Source organism: Lithobates pipiens, unplaced genomic scaffold (genome assembly GCF_037356315.1).
Source record: "Lithobates pipiens isolate NorthernLeopardFrog02 unplaced genomic scaffold, aLitPip1_a1.2 Scaffold_13, whole genome shotgun sequence".
NCBI lineage: Eukaryota > Metazoa > Chordata > Amphibia > Anura > Ranidae > Lithobates > Lithobates pipiens.
In genome coordinates this window covers 136,646,634-136,661,259 of record NW_027507718.1, presented here as the reverse complement: position 1 = coordinate 136,661,259, position 14,626 = coordinate 136,646,634, and the positions used below count along the sequence as shown (strand labels likewise).

Below are 14,626 nucleotides of genomic sequence, written 5' to 3'. Positions count from 1 at the left end.
ATTGCTTTCTGCTAGTTCTGCACTGATGGACATTTTTCGATGTCAAAGGAAATTAAAGTATGATGTATTTTACATCTGCTGCATTAAGTTTCCTTGACTGACCACTGCGTCTATAGTCCTCAACCTTGACCGTTTCTTTGTGCTTCTTCAAAAGAGCATGAACAGCACATCTTGAAACCCCAGTCTGCTTTGAAATCTTTGCCTAGGAGAGACATCGCCGATGCAGTATAACTACCTTGTGTCTTGTTGCTGTACTCAGTCTTGCCATGGTATAGGACCTGTGACATTTAACGGTCTTCCACAATCTCACCTTAGTTGAAGTGTTTGTTTCAGTTAAAGCGGGGGTTCCGCCTTTTTAGCAAAACTATACTCCCGTAAAAGCTTAGGGCTCCAAAACCCTGATAAACACTGAATAGATGTGTTTTTTAGCCGTTTCAGTTTTTTTCCAGAGTTGGAGCAGTTATACAGCTGAAAAACTCCTCTCAAAACCCACAAGTTTTGGGGTTTTTTCGAGCCAGAAACCGTCCCTGCCAAAAATTGCTGACAACAGCCTATGTGTGTATGGACACATGGGATAACATGCTGTGGAGTTTATTGGCTACAGAAAATAAATTGTCTGAAGCCAAATACAGGAGCTGTAAAAACATCCAGTGTGCATGAGGCCTTGTAATAATAATAATAAAAAAAAAAAAATTACAAAACATTGAAGTTCTTACTCAGGTAGGTACATTATCTATATCAGTGATCACACAGCTATTCTTTAGTTAGTATAAATTTATGTGTGGCCCAAAACAATTCCTCTTCTTCGAATGTGGCCCAGGAAGGTCAATTGGTTGGACACCACTGCCTTGTACGTATATATAGAAGTTTAAAAATAATCTTAGGTTTATAATTACTAAAGTAATTGCCATCAAATTAAAAAAATACATAAATTCAGTTATTAGATTGCCAATGACAATGAACACAGCATAGTCAGTTCATAGCCATAAAACGTCACCATCGAAACTGAAAATGCAACATATAAAAGAATAAAAAAAATATAAAAATTTTCAGGATCTCTTATCCATTTGCTACAAAATATTTTTTGTTATTTCAGTTCTGGGTGATATATGGGGCCTTATGGCTCACTTATACAGGAAGACTACACAAACAGTCTTCCAGTGGGTTCATTACAGTATCTGCTTGTGCCATCTTGTCTCCTGATTAGATAACCACTGTGGTATTAGCAATCAGGATTATATACACCACACCATTCCCACTCCTGACACACATTTTTGTGTCTAGACTAACACTAGGTAGCTTCTTTATGAGCTTCTGTTTTAATTACCACATTCCAATAAAACATCTTCTTGCCCACTGCCTGCACAACTTTCTGCTTGGGTTAACCAAAATCTGCTCAAAAAAAATAAAAAAATAAAAATAAAATATTTCGGCCAGGGGGTCATCCACGTCCTAAACACAAGTCACAAGAAAAAAAAAGAAGAACCAGCAGCACACAATAAAATGCCTTAATGCTGTCCAAATCTATCTACTCTTTCAAGCCCACTTTATTACTGCTTTCTGTAAAACAATAATGGGTACCCAAATGAAATACAAGAGTACCATTAATGGCATATACAGTTACATTTTATCACTGAATACCTTGTGTAAAACAATGCTAGACTTTTTTTTTGTATGTATGTGAGACAAACACCTACAATGCAGGCCATAGTTTTAATTTTGTGATTTTTTTTTTTTTTTCTTTTTTTTTTTTTTAAGCAAGGCCTTCTCTCAAACCGTTTAACAAATAGATCTCTAAACATAGTGAGGTTGAAAAAAAGACACAAGTCCAACCTATGTGCGAGATATGTCAGTATTACTCTGTATATCCCTGTATGTTGTAGTCGTTCAAGTGATTATCTAATAGTTTTTGAAACCATCAATGCTCCCTGCTGATACCACCGCCTGTGGAAGGGAATTTCACATCCTTGCGGCTCTTACGGTAAAGAACCCTCTACATACTTTAAGGTTAAACCTTTTTTCTTCTAATTTTAATGAGTGGCCATGAGTCTTGTTAAATTCCCTTCCGCAAAAAAGTTTTATCCCTATTGTGGGGTCACCAGTATGGTATTTGTAAATTGAAATCACATCCCCTCTCAAGCATCTCTTCTCCAGAGAGATTCAGTTCAGTGTTAGCAACCTTTCCTCATAACTAATATCCTCCAGACCCTTTATTAGATTTCTTGCCTTTCTTTGTACTCGCTCCATTTCCAGTACATCCTTCCTGAGGACTGGTGCCCAGAACTGGACAGCATAATCTAAGTGAGGCTGGACTAGTCTTGTAGAGCTGGAGAATTACCGTTATATCTCTGGAGTTGACCCTCTTTTTAATGCATGCCAATATTCTGTTTACTTTGTTAGCAGCAGCTTGGCATTGCATGCCATTGCTGAGCCTATCTACTAGGACCCCCAGGTCCTTTTCCATCCTAAATTCCCCCAGAGGTTCTCCCCCCAGTGTATAGATTGCATTCATATTTTTGCCACCCAAAAGCATTATTTTATCAAACCTGCTTTGTCATGTAGTTGCCCACTCCATTAATTTGTTCAGATCTTTGTGCAAGGTTTCGACATCCTGCAGAGAAGCGATTGCCCTGCTTAGTATCGTCCACAAATACAGATATTGAACCATTTACCCCATCCTCCAGGTCCTTTATGAGCAAGTTAAATAGGATTGGTCCCAGCACAGAACCCTGGGGGACCCCCACTACCCACCCATGACCATTCCTAGTACTCCCCATTTATCACCAATCAATGCAATATTGCATAAAAACCTCTCTCTAGTTCCATAAAACTGTCTAAACTGCTATCAATAAACTATAATTATGTTCGAAATTACCTTGGCTTGCTGCAGGTGTGTCAGAGGTATTTTTACCTCAATAAAACACAGGGGGTCATCAAGGTTCAAATAAGGCTAAATAATTCACTATCTAGAAGCCAGTCATCCCTGAATGATACACATTCAGATAATTTTGCCTTGCCTGTCCTTTATTGCGCTCCCTTCACAAGAATATAGTCCCCATTACAGACCTCAGATCACATGACCAGTCTGTTTCAGGCTTGCAAGAATGGTTCTCTGTTATACACTATGGACAAAAAAAAAAAAAAAAAAAAACTGTGTACAAGCAGTACTGCATGGCAAGGCTCCAGGGAAAGTGAAAAGCCAGCTGTGGCCATGGTGTAACTCACAGCTTTGGGAACAGCATGATTGTTTTTATCAAAGGCCTGCAATAGGAAATATCCTTGTAATGGGAGGACGGACAGAATGCAGTCAAGGAAATGTCATCCGACTGTATGGTTAAACAAGAGATAAGGCCACATTAATTAAAATCTAAACTGGTTTGGAAAAGTAAGGAGCCCATTATAATGGTGTATGGGTTGTGGTTTTTGAAACATGTTAGAACATGCTGGAACAAAACAAAATCAGCAGGTGATCAGCTTGCTGGCATGTTACGAGATCTGACATTATTTGTGAATACTCATAAATATTAGTCAGCGCTAGGGAAAAAGAGAATATTTATGCCGCTTGCAAGTGAGGTAAGTGTACAAATCCCAAGAAACAAAAAACGTGATAACCAAAGTGCAGCACCTAAGTGATTTAAGAATGAATAGAGCAACCTTATAATCAAAAAACAAAGTGTAACTTATAAACTTATGACAAAAATAACCAAACAAAAACGTGACTGTAAAAAGTGTATAAAAAAAAAAGTCCTGCAAACATGTGATTCTTCTTAGTGGTAAATAATAACTCCAACAGTTGTCTCTGTGTAGCATTCATCCAACAGTCCAAATAGATCAGCACGTGTTGCTCCAAACCACCACCTTTTCACACTCACCAGTAAGGATGAGCTCAGGCATGCTCGCATACTCCACGTGCAGAGCCCACCAGGAAGCCGGCACAGCGCTGTGCTAATCACAGGCAGTGAGACATTGCCCCGATACACGGCTGCAGAGATCGGGAAATGTCTCACTGTATGTGATTAGCGCAGCGCTGCGCCGACTTCCTAGCGGGCTCTGCATGTGGAGTATGCGAGCATGCCTGAGCTCATCCTTACTCACCAGCTATTAAGCTGTATAAGAAAGGCAGCAGACAGAGTTTTTAGCAAAGACAGGGCATCACAGAACAGGAATCCATCTGCATGGGATTCCGCCACTTGCACAGGGGGCCGACAGCCCCACCGATATATCAAGTCTAGCAGGAACACTCACTACACTGGAACCACAGGAAAAAGGAATATAGTGTCATAATTTATTCATAAAATCAGCTTCCATCCATTCATTAAATCCATGCACAAAATTTTACAGGTATAGCAGAGTGTAAATCTAAAATGTGGGGACATTTACTAAAATGGCAGCCAGTCCCAAAAGTGGAAGCGATGTCAGCACTTGTCCCAACACGCATCGTGCACATGCACGTCTTCTCTAGTATTCCCGGAAGATATATCTGGACTGTTGGATAATTATACATGGACAACTGTTGAAGTTTGTGGGACCTTTTATGCACCGTTTAAAGTCATGTTTTTTGTCTTTTATTTTTGTCGTAATTATATACACTTTGTTATAATCAGTCTTGATCATGTACATGTTGCACTTTTGTTTTCAGATTTTTTATTTTTTTTTAAAACACTTCAACAGTTGTATAAACGATAACTGTAGTACTGTATGGGGCCAGTGCTCAGATTTACTGAGCCCAAATTAAAATCCTCTAGGTTCAGTCAATGAACTTTAGTGAAGAATTAGATTAAAGGGATTGTAAAGTAAACATTTTTTTTTTACATAACAAACATGTTATACTTAGCTCCACTGTGTTTTGCACAGAGTGGCCCCGAACCTGCTCTTTTGGGGGTCCCTCGGCAGGTGTCTCTGCTTCCTCCCGCAGGTACTTCTCACGTTCATATGAGCTCCCTCACATGGTGAGAAGCACCTGCGGGCGTGCTCCCGTGACACAGCTGGCGGCTATAGCCGCTCGCTGTATCACACGGCCCCGCCCCCCGGCGCTCCGCGTCAGTGGATGTGATTGACAGCAGCGCGAGCCAATGGCTGCGCTGCTTTCCATCCATCCACTCCAGCCAATCAGTGGCAAGGCTGAGCGATGAAGAGGACGGCGGGGGCGAGCGCGGGATTTTCGAGGGGTCAGGTAAGTAAAACGGGGGGGCTGGGGGCGCCAGCAGTGTCAAATGTTTTTTCACCTTAATGCATAGAATGCATTAAGGTGAAAAAACATTTACCTTTACAACCCCTTTAATGTCAGGTGACTAACCAGAAAGTTAGACAATTCAGAATCAGACTATTTTCTACCTTGCAGTGGGTCATATCAACTGAAATTGCTATTAATAGCTCTACACAGAACAGTCTGCCTTTCAATAATTCATTAGTTACACTGTCTAATGTAGGGTGGTTAGCATGTACATTAATTCATTTATTGCTGCAAGCTTCCGTCTTCTCAAGCCACAAACATCTCGCATTAAATTGGGATATCTACAGGCTTGTTGATAACCATTTCATTTTCATCCATTGCTTTTATAGTAGACTTCTAAAAGCATGCTAGTTGTAGAACCATGCGAGAGGTTATCAGAGTGGACAGTATTGGGCAGGAGAGGAGTGTGAATGTCATAAACAGCAGGCAGTATATCCTGCAGACTGCCTCATTCTTTTGAATGACAACCCACCAGGGCAGCAAAATTGTGCCACTAAATGACCCAGGGTAACACTGAAGCTGCCAGACCCACAGGATGGCATGCCGCCCTATATGCTCAGCAGCTCTGATCAGCTAGCTGGAGCCAGAATCATTGCACACTCTTCTGCTCTTCCTTTGGTCCCGATGACTACCACAGCTCTGCTCCTTTGGTCTGCAGCTGTCAGTTCTCCTTTCTGTTGGATTGGAAAATAGTAAGAAAGAGGACAGGCAGGACAAAGGTGACCACAGGTTACAGATATGGTGTAGTTGAAAGGACTGTACGCTGTATAGTAGACAGTGTTAAAGTGATTGTAAAAAAAAATATTATATATAAAATCGGTGTACAGGGACCGCTGCACCAGCTTCGTTCTAAGGTAAGTGTTTATATATATATATATATATATATATATATATATATATATATATATATATATATATATATATATATATATATATATATATATATATAAACACTTACCTTAGAACGAAGCTGGTGCAGCGGTCCCTGTACACCGATGTGACATGTCATCTGGAGTTATTTATGGGTTTGTGGGCTCCGGCGCTGTGATTTGCCAGAGCCGCAATGACGTCACGCCTGCGCATGCACGCAGGAGCCGCCACGGGTCCAGCTGTTGGGTGACGCCACAGAGCCAGTCCAGGCTCTGAAAATATCCTGTCCACATGATCAGGATTTTTTTTTTTTTTTTTTTTTTTTTTAAACCCAAACTTCCCTTTAAAATTTACCATTGAGCGTTTTCTCCTACCTGCATCTCTCATATCTCCTATGACACAAATCTTTTGAGCCTATATCAGCAGCACTGTTCCCATTTCCCATTGTCAACTACAGTTCACCTCTGCCCTGTTAGGAAGATAAGAAGAAGAAGAATATATAGTCCTGACAGACTTCTATTGCTAAGGTGTTCTCCTCAATAGATACAGTACTGTGCATAAGAATGGTCACTCTAGGACAGGAAGAGAGTTAACTGGCAAGTTCACCAAAGGAAAAAAAGTCTGATAAAACGAAATTCAGCCACAATATAAACATAAAAGAGTGACAGTATCTATCAAATATGTCCCTTTTTTGTTGTTGTTGTTAAGTATAGAGCTAGGTTTGTCCCAAGCATGTTTAAATTCACTATGGGCTGGTTGCTGCAATATCTGAAATTTTTAGTATTGAGATTAAAAATACTTTAAGAAAACTAGGATTTTTTACTATAGCTTACCTGTAAAATCCTTTTCTTGGAGTACATCACGGGACAAAGAGCAGCCATAATTAACTTGGTTATATGCCCCCTATAGGTGAATGGACACTGGCAAACCAACCCCCCCCCCCCACTCCCCCTATCGGCGGCAGATTGATGCAAAGAACTCAAAGTCCATCTGCCAATTCTCCACTCCTGGGATAAACACTGCTGATAGGGATGGAACAAAATATCTTTCTGCCCAAGTCAGCATGCGATCTACTTCCTTCTGGGCTCTCGACTCCTGGTGCCCCCCTCGTGATTGATATATGCCACAGCCATGGCAGTCCGACTGGACTCTCACAGGACATCCATGTAGCCTTGGAGTCCAGAAGCTTAGAGACAAGCAAGCTGCCCGAATCTCCAAAACATTGATGGGCATTTATCGAGATCCTCTACAAACAGTCGTTCCCCATGAAAGAGAAAACCAGCTAGTCATTTTTTGCAGGGTGACTCCGCAGCCCAGCTCTTTAACCAAAGAATCCAAGGCATATGTACTGATAGCAGGGCCAACCGAGACATCTGTTTGGGATCTTTAAGGGCATCCACCGCGAAACATAAGGCCCGAGGTAATTCTGACAAATCCTCCACAGGTACCCCTTGATCAGGAACAGTCTTAGTTAACCACTTCACTTGGTCCTTTAAAGACTGACAGATACCTATAGCTGCTACTGCCAGTTGTACAGCAGACCCGGAAATAGCAATTTTAGTTTTTAATAAAGACTCCAATTTCTTATGGGCTGGATCCTTAAACACCAGGGCATTATCTACAGGACAGGCGAGACTTATTTACAGAAGAAATGGCTGCGTCCACAGATGGCATGCTCCATTTTTTATTTATTTTTTTCTTCCAAAGGGTACAAAAGTGCAAACCTCTTAGGAGGAATAAACAGCTTATCCGGGTGATCCCAGTCAGCATACATGACCTGCTCTAGTAACGGATGCAAGGGAAAAGCCTGTAAACTCTGTCCTAAAGAAGAAAAGGAAACTTCAGGGACCTCCACAGGTGGTAATTTGAAACCTGATCGGACCATCTCTGTGAGGGACTGGATTAGCAGTCTCTGGCATTGAGAGGTTGAAAATGGTTCTTCAGAACCCGACTCCTCGGAAGTGGAATCTTTGGCCTGAACTTCCTTCAAGTCATTCACTGCCACTACCTCCACATCCTCTGCCCAATCCTGTTCCAATGCAGGTGGGGGCTTAGGTGAAGGGGATCTATCCGTTTCTTTCCCCCTTGGGAAACTGAAGCAATCATACCAGCTATTTTCCCCTGTAGCCCAGCTAAAGCTGATGCCAAGTCGTCTTTTGTAATGTAGGTTGAGGCAGAAGCATTAGCTGTTGCTACAATGCCTGCGAACCGTAATGACTCAGACTGGTCAGTTGCCTCAGGTCTTTCAGATTTAAACGCAGCAGATGCGAGGCTAACATCCTCCAATACTGATCCTCCAATACTGATGGTGGTCCATTTGCACCCCTTCCTCCTTCCCCCTCCCCCCACTCCTCTTCCGGGAAGACATGCCCGAGACAAAATATTTTTAAAGGTAAAAATAACCCCACCTTTATGCACTTTAACCACTCTTGTAAGTATTACAGCTTTTACAGGACCTGTGGTGCCCTGGTCCATCCACCCACAGTGACTCACGTGCCCAGCTGACACTGCTCTGTGTCCCCTCCAGCCTGCTTACTGAAGCCTAGGGTTTGGGACCACTCCTAATATGGCTGCTTCTGCCCCTACAAAGCATGTCCGGCATTCTGTGCCACTCTCATGCTCCTCCTTTTTCCGGCCGTTCCCACGTGCACGCCCCCTCTGACCATAAACAAGCAGAAAAGGGCCACCGAAGGCGCTGGCGTGAGAACCAGATGCACGGGTGGGGAAATCCTAAAGAATCGCCCGCCTCCTGATAGAATCAACCTGGCTGGAAGCTCCACAGAGAAGTGCAGCTGTCCACACAACACTGCCCTGGTGGATAGAAAAAATTATACCTATTTTTTTTTGGGGGGGGGGGGGGGGGGGTGGTGTGGTGGTTCCAAAAAAGAAAAAAAAAAGGTAAGAGACGACTTAAAATACAATTTAGGGTTTCACAAGTGTTAGGTTATTTTAAAAACACTTACCAGTCCCACCACAGGATTCAGCATAAAAGCTAGATTCCAATCTTCCCCATCATGGCGGGTCTCTGTCTCTAGGACCTTCAAGGACCGGGTACCCCTTAATATGGGGCCACTCCCTTGGACCTGTAAAAGCACCCTGCCGGGAACTCCTTTGGGATGTTTTATTTCTTACCAAGGGATCTCCCAGGGTCCAGTGCCCAAAGGGTCACATTACAGGCAATACCTCATAAACTTCTTGAATAACGAGGTTCGGGTACCATCCATTTTAGTGCATCACCGTTTGGATAGATCCGATTATATAGCCCTTTTAAATCCTTTAGAATCTGTTCCAGGACATCTTAGCTAGCTCATGGAGAGCTTCTTCAAACCGTGACCATCACCTTGAAGACACTGGCGAAAAAACTGGGAGGTACTTCCTGTGTAGGAGGGGGGATATATAAGGGAGGACTTCCTGTCTGTTTGGTTTGCCAGTGTCCATTCACCTATAGGTGGCATATAACCCAGTTAGTGCTCTGTCCCACGATGTACGATAAAGAAAGTAACCCTACAGTAAAACTGGCTATTGACATCTCCAAATTTACCTTTCTCATAATAGAATCTTAGCGATTTCTGGTGAACCATACTAACCTCTTCCCATTGATGAATGTACCGAATAAGTCTGGAAAGTCGAAGTAACCTCAGAAGGCTGAGTATCTTGGTGAACCTCACAATTCTTAAAGCCCGGGCTGTCTTATACACTTCAGAGTCGATGCCCTTTTCTACAATAAGAAATATATAATCCACAGGGATGGAGGACACAAAGTCCACCACGAACCATGTGCGCAGATATTTGCGCTTGATTTTTTGTGGATCCAAGATAATCTCGGTGTTGTCCTCAATAACAATACCAGTTCGGAAGTTCAGAACCAAATCCATGAGAAAGAAGGTGTCCGACACCACATTAAATACGATCCATGGTGTGGTAGTTTCATCCTTGAAGAAGGTGATTCCCACAGGAATGATAATTAGGTTCCCCACCATAAAGAGCAGCATTGTGAAGTCCCAGTAAAACCTATGGAACAAAAATAAAATAAAAATTAGAGTGAGCAAATGGAAAAGGCCCCTTTATTTCTGGTTTACATTTATCAACTTGCAAGAGCAATTACTCCAAAACATAGAATGGCAATATTGGTATTGCACCAAGAATCAGACAGGGTTACATACACCTTTTTAATACAGAACAAGAAGCATGGATAGTGAAAATAGTAGCAGACTTTTTTCCTGCCACCCATTACTTAGAAACTGCCTTCTCCCTGCCTGAGCATCTGCAGCTGCTTAAAGGAAATCTGTACCGAATTAAGCCTCATGCACATGGGCATACAAAGGGGCTGCTAAGCAAGTGTAAAATTGGCCTTTATATGCAGTTCTAGGTTACCCTCTATGGCTGTACATGTTAATCATTTAGATCCGTATTTTTTTAATTGTAGAATTTAGCGCAGAAGTCTTCAAACTGCAGCCGTTTGCTTGCCTTTCTGGCCTTTGGGGCACTAGTCCACCCACCAACACCAACGTGGCATAAATTCTTTCCACCGATACCAACGACGTGGCACAATTCCTTCCACTGATACCAGCGATGCGACACTATTCCTTCCACTGACACCAAAAATGAGACACCATCCCACCCACAGACACCAACACTGAGGCACTATTCCTCCCACAGACATCGATGGGGCAGAATTCATTGCACTGGCACCAACAACGGGGCACTATTTTTACACTGACATCAATGATGGGGTATCATTTACTCCAACTGGAAACTTGGACATTTTTGACCCCCATTGGCCCTAGTCTGGCCCTCCTTAAGACTGAAGGACAGTTAATTAGCCCCTTTATTCAGAATGGTTGGAAACCCCTGATTTAGAGGCATAAAAAAGGGAGCAAAGCTGCATTTGGAGAGCAACGTCTGGGCATCATTTACTTGCATATACAAGTAAATGTATTCCATTGGCCAGAACAGATTAATATTCTAGCCAGTAGAATGAGTTTATGTTCAACTTATACACCTGTAAAAAGGGATGCATAAATGTTCATAATTAGGAACCAAAACAAGCAATTTTTTTCCTTGATTTTTCTGCCATCTCCTGGCAGAAAGATCCATCATCAATAGGAAAATTCTAATACATTCATGTGCATAAGGCCTTAAATTGTACATCAGGGCAAAACAAAAACATATGCACAAAGTCGCACATTTCCCCATGTTTTATCCCTTAAACCTTACAAGTCCTAGTATGGACTGACAATTTCTTTTTCGTACCTCATGGGACACAGAGCACCAGTAATAACTGTATGGGTTATACGCCACCTTCAGGTGAAGAACACTGGCATAAAATTACAGACAGGAAGTCCCCCTCCCTATGGAAACCCTCCCCACACAGGGAGTACCTCAGTTTTTTTTTGCCAGTGTCTAAGGTGTTGGTCATGGTTAAGATGTGTGCTACAGAAGTTCCCTAGGAAGGCTTGCAGGGTCAAGGAACTGCACAATCGGATCCATTCAAAGGCCCCAATCAAAAGGCTAAAGTGAATGGTACCTGAGCCTCGGTAAGGAAGAACTTTAAGAGAGCTGGGCCCTGGGATCCAGTGCCCTGGTCACATTCTCATACCATGGGTTTTGTTCTGGAAGGGCGCTATACGGGTCCAAGGCAGTGGACCCTACATTAAAAAGGGAATGGCATGACTGCAACCCACCGTGATGGGTGAAGATTGGGTGACTGAGTATTCCAGTTTGTACCTTGCGGCGGGAATGGCAAGTTAAGAAGATCCTGGGACATTCCTATGGACTTCTTTAAGTAGATGTTGTCTTGTCTGCATTTAGAATTTCAACCACTAGAGGATGTTTTTAACATATGTAGTGTTAAACATCTCATACTAGTCCCTATGTAAAGCAGTACTCGTAGAGGGTCTGTTTCCTAGGCTCCTGTCAGCAGCTACTCGTAAGGGGCTAATCCAGGCATCAGCGTACTCACCCCCTTCCACCCCCCCCCCCCCGGATTGCTGCTGTGCCACCATGCGCAAAGTGCTCCTCCGTCACAGTTTCTGGATTGAGAGGTCGTCACAATGGGGTGGAGCTCGGCGCTGCCGGCGTGCACGTGGATAGGCGTACACGCTTTCTCACGGTGCAGGCTAGCATCCTCTTCCCAGGTTGGGAGGAAACACAAAAGATCCCCTTCCCCTGCCCTGGACTCGGCATCTGCGGATCAGGAGTGGGTAGATAACTCAGGTGTGCCCCTGGGGGGCCCACTAGAGGGGCAGGAGGATGGTTCCTCATTTGAGGACTCTATCCTAGAGGATTCAGTTTCAGCTTCACAGCCACAAAGGTTGTTAGTTCAATTACTCACTGAAACAGTGCGTTTTTGTTATAAAATCTTTGGGTTCAATGAAGCCTCCTCAGGGTTCACATGCTTTTCCTATGCACCCGTTGCTGGAACAACTTATGCTGACTGGGATCATGCAGATAGGCCTTTAAAGAGGAAGTAAACCCTGATGGGTTTACTTCCTCTTTTTTTCCCTGCAAAGGTAAAGCATAATGGACTACTATGCATCGCATAGTAGCTCATTATGTATCACTTACCTGACACAGGAGCCAGCGAAGTCGCCGCTGTCCCCTGTAGTCCGCCGCATCCATCTTGCTGGTGGCGTCTCGCAGCTCCGACGAATGACAGTGGCGAAGCCGCGATGACATCACTCCCGCGCATGCGCACGGGAGTCGACAAATTAGGCAAATCCATTCTTGGACTTGCCGCATTTAGTGCGCCTGCGCGCCACTGTCTACGGCGCATGCGCCGTAGACAGCGGTGCCCATTTTCGGGCAAATATCTCCTAAACCATATAGGTTTAGGAGATATTGCTTGGACTTACAGGTAAGCCTTAATCTAGGCTTACCTGTAGGTCAAAGTGGTCTGAAAGGGTTTACTTCCTCTTTAATGCCTCCTAAAAGATTCTCTCAAATTTATCCTATGGAGGAGAAACTTACTAAAAAAAAAAAAAATATATATATATATTGGAGTTTGCCAGCAGTAGATGCAGCCGTTTTGTCTCTGAATAAAAGTCTTACTTGTCCAGTAGACAATGTTCAGGTGTTTAAGGATCCAGCAGATAAGAGACTGGAGACATTGCTTAACCTCCCTGGTGGTATGATTATTTTATATTTTTGGTGCTGAAAGCGGTACCATTATTTTTCATGGAAATTTGGTGTTTTATATTGTAGGCCTGTAATTCTTAGGAATACCTAGCTTAAATCTGTCCAAACCAGAGTCTAGTAGACATATCGGGTATGATAAAGTTTCGTTTTTTTTGGCCAAACAAGGGTGCAATATTAATAGTCATATTGCTTCAGTACCGTATATACTCGAGTATAAGCCGAGATTTTCAGCCTCTTTTTTGAGGCTGAAAGTGCCCCCTCGGCTTATACTCGAGTCACCGCTGTCTGACTGCTCGATCAGCGTATCGAGCAGACAGACGGCGGACATTAAAATTCAAAAGCCGCGCCTCCTTCTCCGCCTCCGCCTGTGATAGGCGGAACACTGAATTTCCCAGCAGTCAGTGTTCCGCCTATCACGGACATCCGTTCATTCTCATACTACGGACGAGTATGAGAGGATGTCCGTGATAGGCGGAACACAGGCTGCTGGGAAATTGAGTGTTCCGCCTATCACAGGCGGAGGCGGAGAAGGAGGCGCGGCTTTTGAATTGTAGAATGGCCGCCGAGAAGAGCGGCGATCCTGGAGCGGCGATCCATCGGCACGACACGGGACGGAGGAGGCACGGGACGGAGGAGGCACGGGACAGAGGAGGCACGGGACAGAGGAGGCACGGGACAGAGGAGGCACGGGACAGAGGAGGCACGGGACAGAGGAGGCACGGGACAGAGGAGGCACGGGACGACGGCGGCTCGGGACAGAGGAGGCACGGGACGACGGCGGCTCGGGACGGAGGCTTGGGACACAGGTAGGCTGGACACACACACAAGGCTGCACGGACACACACACACACACACACACACACACACACACACACAGGGATGGATGGATGGATGGATACACACACACACACACACACACACACACAGGGATGGATGGATGGATGAATACACACACAGGGATGGATGGACGGACACACACACAGGGATGGATGGATGGATGGACACACACACAGGGATGGATGGACGGACACACACACAGGGATGGACGGACACACAGGGATGGACAGCCATGTCTCACCCTCGGCTTATACACGAGTCAATAAGTTTTCCAGTTTTTTGGGGGTAAATTGGGGGCCTCGGCTTATATTCGGGTCGGCCTATACTCGAGTATATACGGTAAACATCCTGGGTATGGAAAATTTTAAAACATGTTACAGCAAAAAGTCAGACTTTACAATCAGGACAATAGAACCTGGTTTCTTTTCCGATTTTCCTTCCAGTGTCGTCACGCTTAGGGCAGCAAATCACACACATCCTTGTGGGTGCTTCTTTTCCGTTGGTGGAATGTGGTCCATAAAGTGACGACCAGTCAGGCGTTCTGGGTTC

General features: G+C 43.9%; 1 protein-coding gene across 1 annotated transcript in view; it reads right to left on the bottom strand.

Moving 5' to 3' along the window:
• The window catches only part of HCN2 (hyperpolarization activated cyclic nucleotide gated potassium and sodium channel 2), a 206,062-nt gene that overhangs the window by 133,750 nt on the left and 57,686 nt on the right, over positions 1-14,626 (bottom strand). Inside the window, exon 2 of the mRNA XM_077475629.1 lies at positions 9,691-10,114. Coding sequence (XP_077331755.1) covers positions 9,691-10,114 — 424 coding nt within the window. The remainder of the gene's footprint in view (positions 1-9,690; positions 10,115-14,626) is intronic.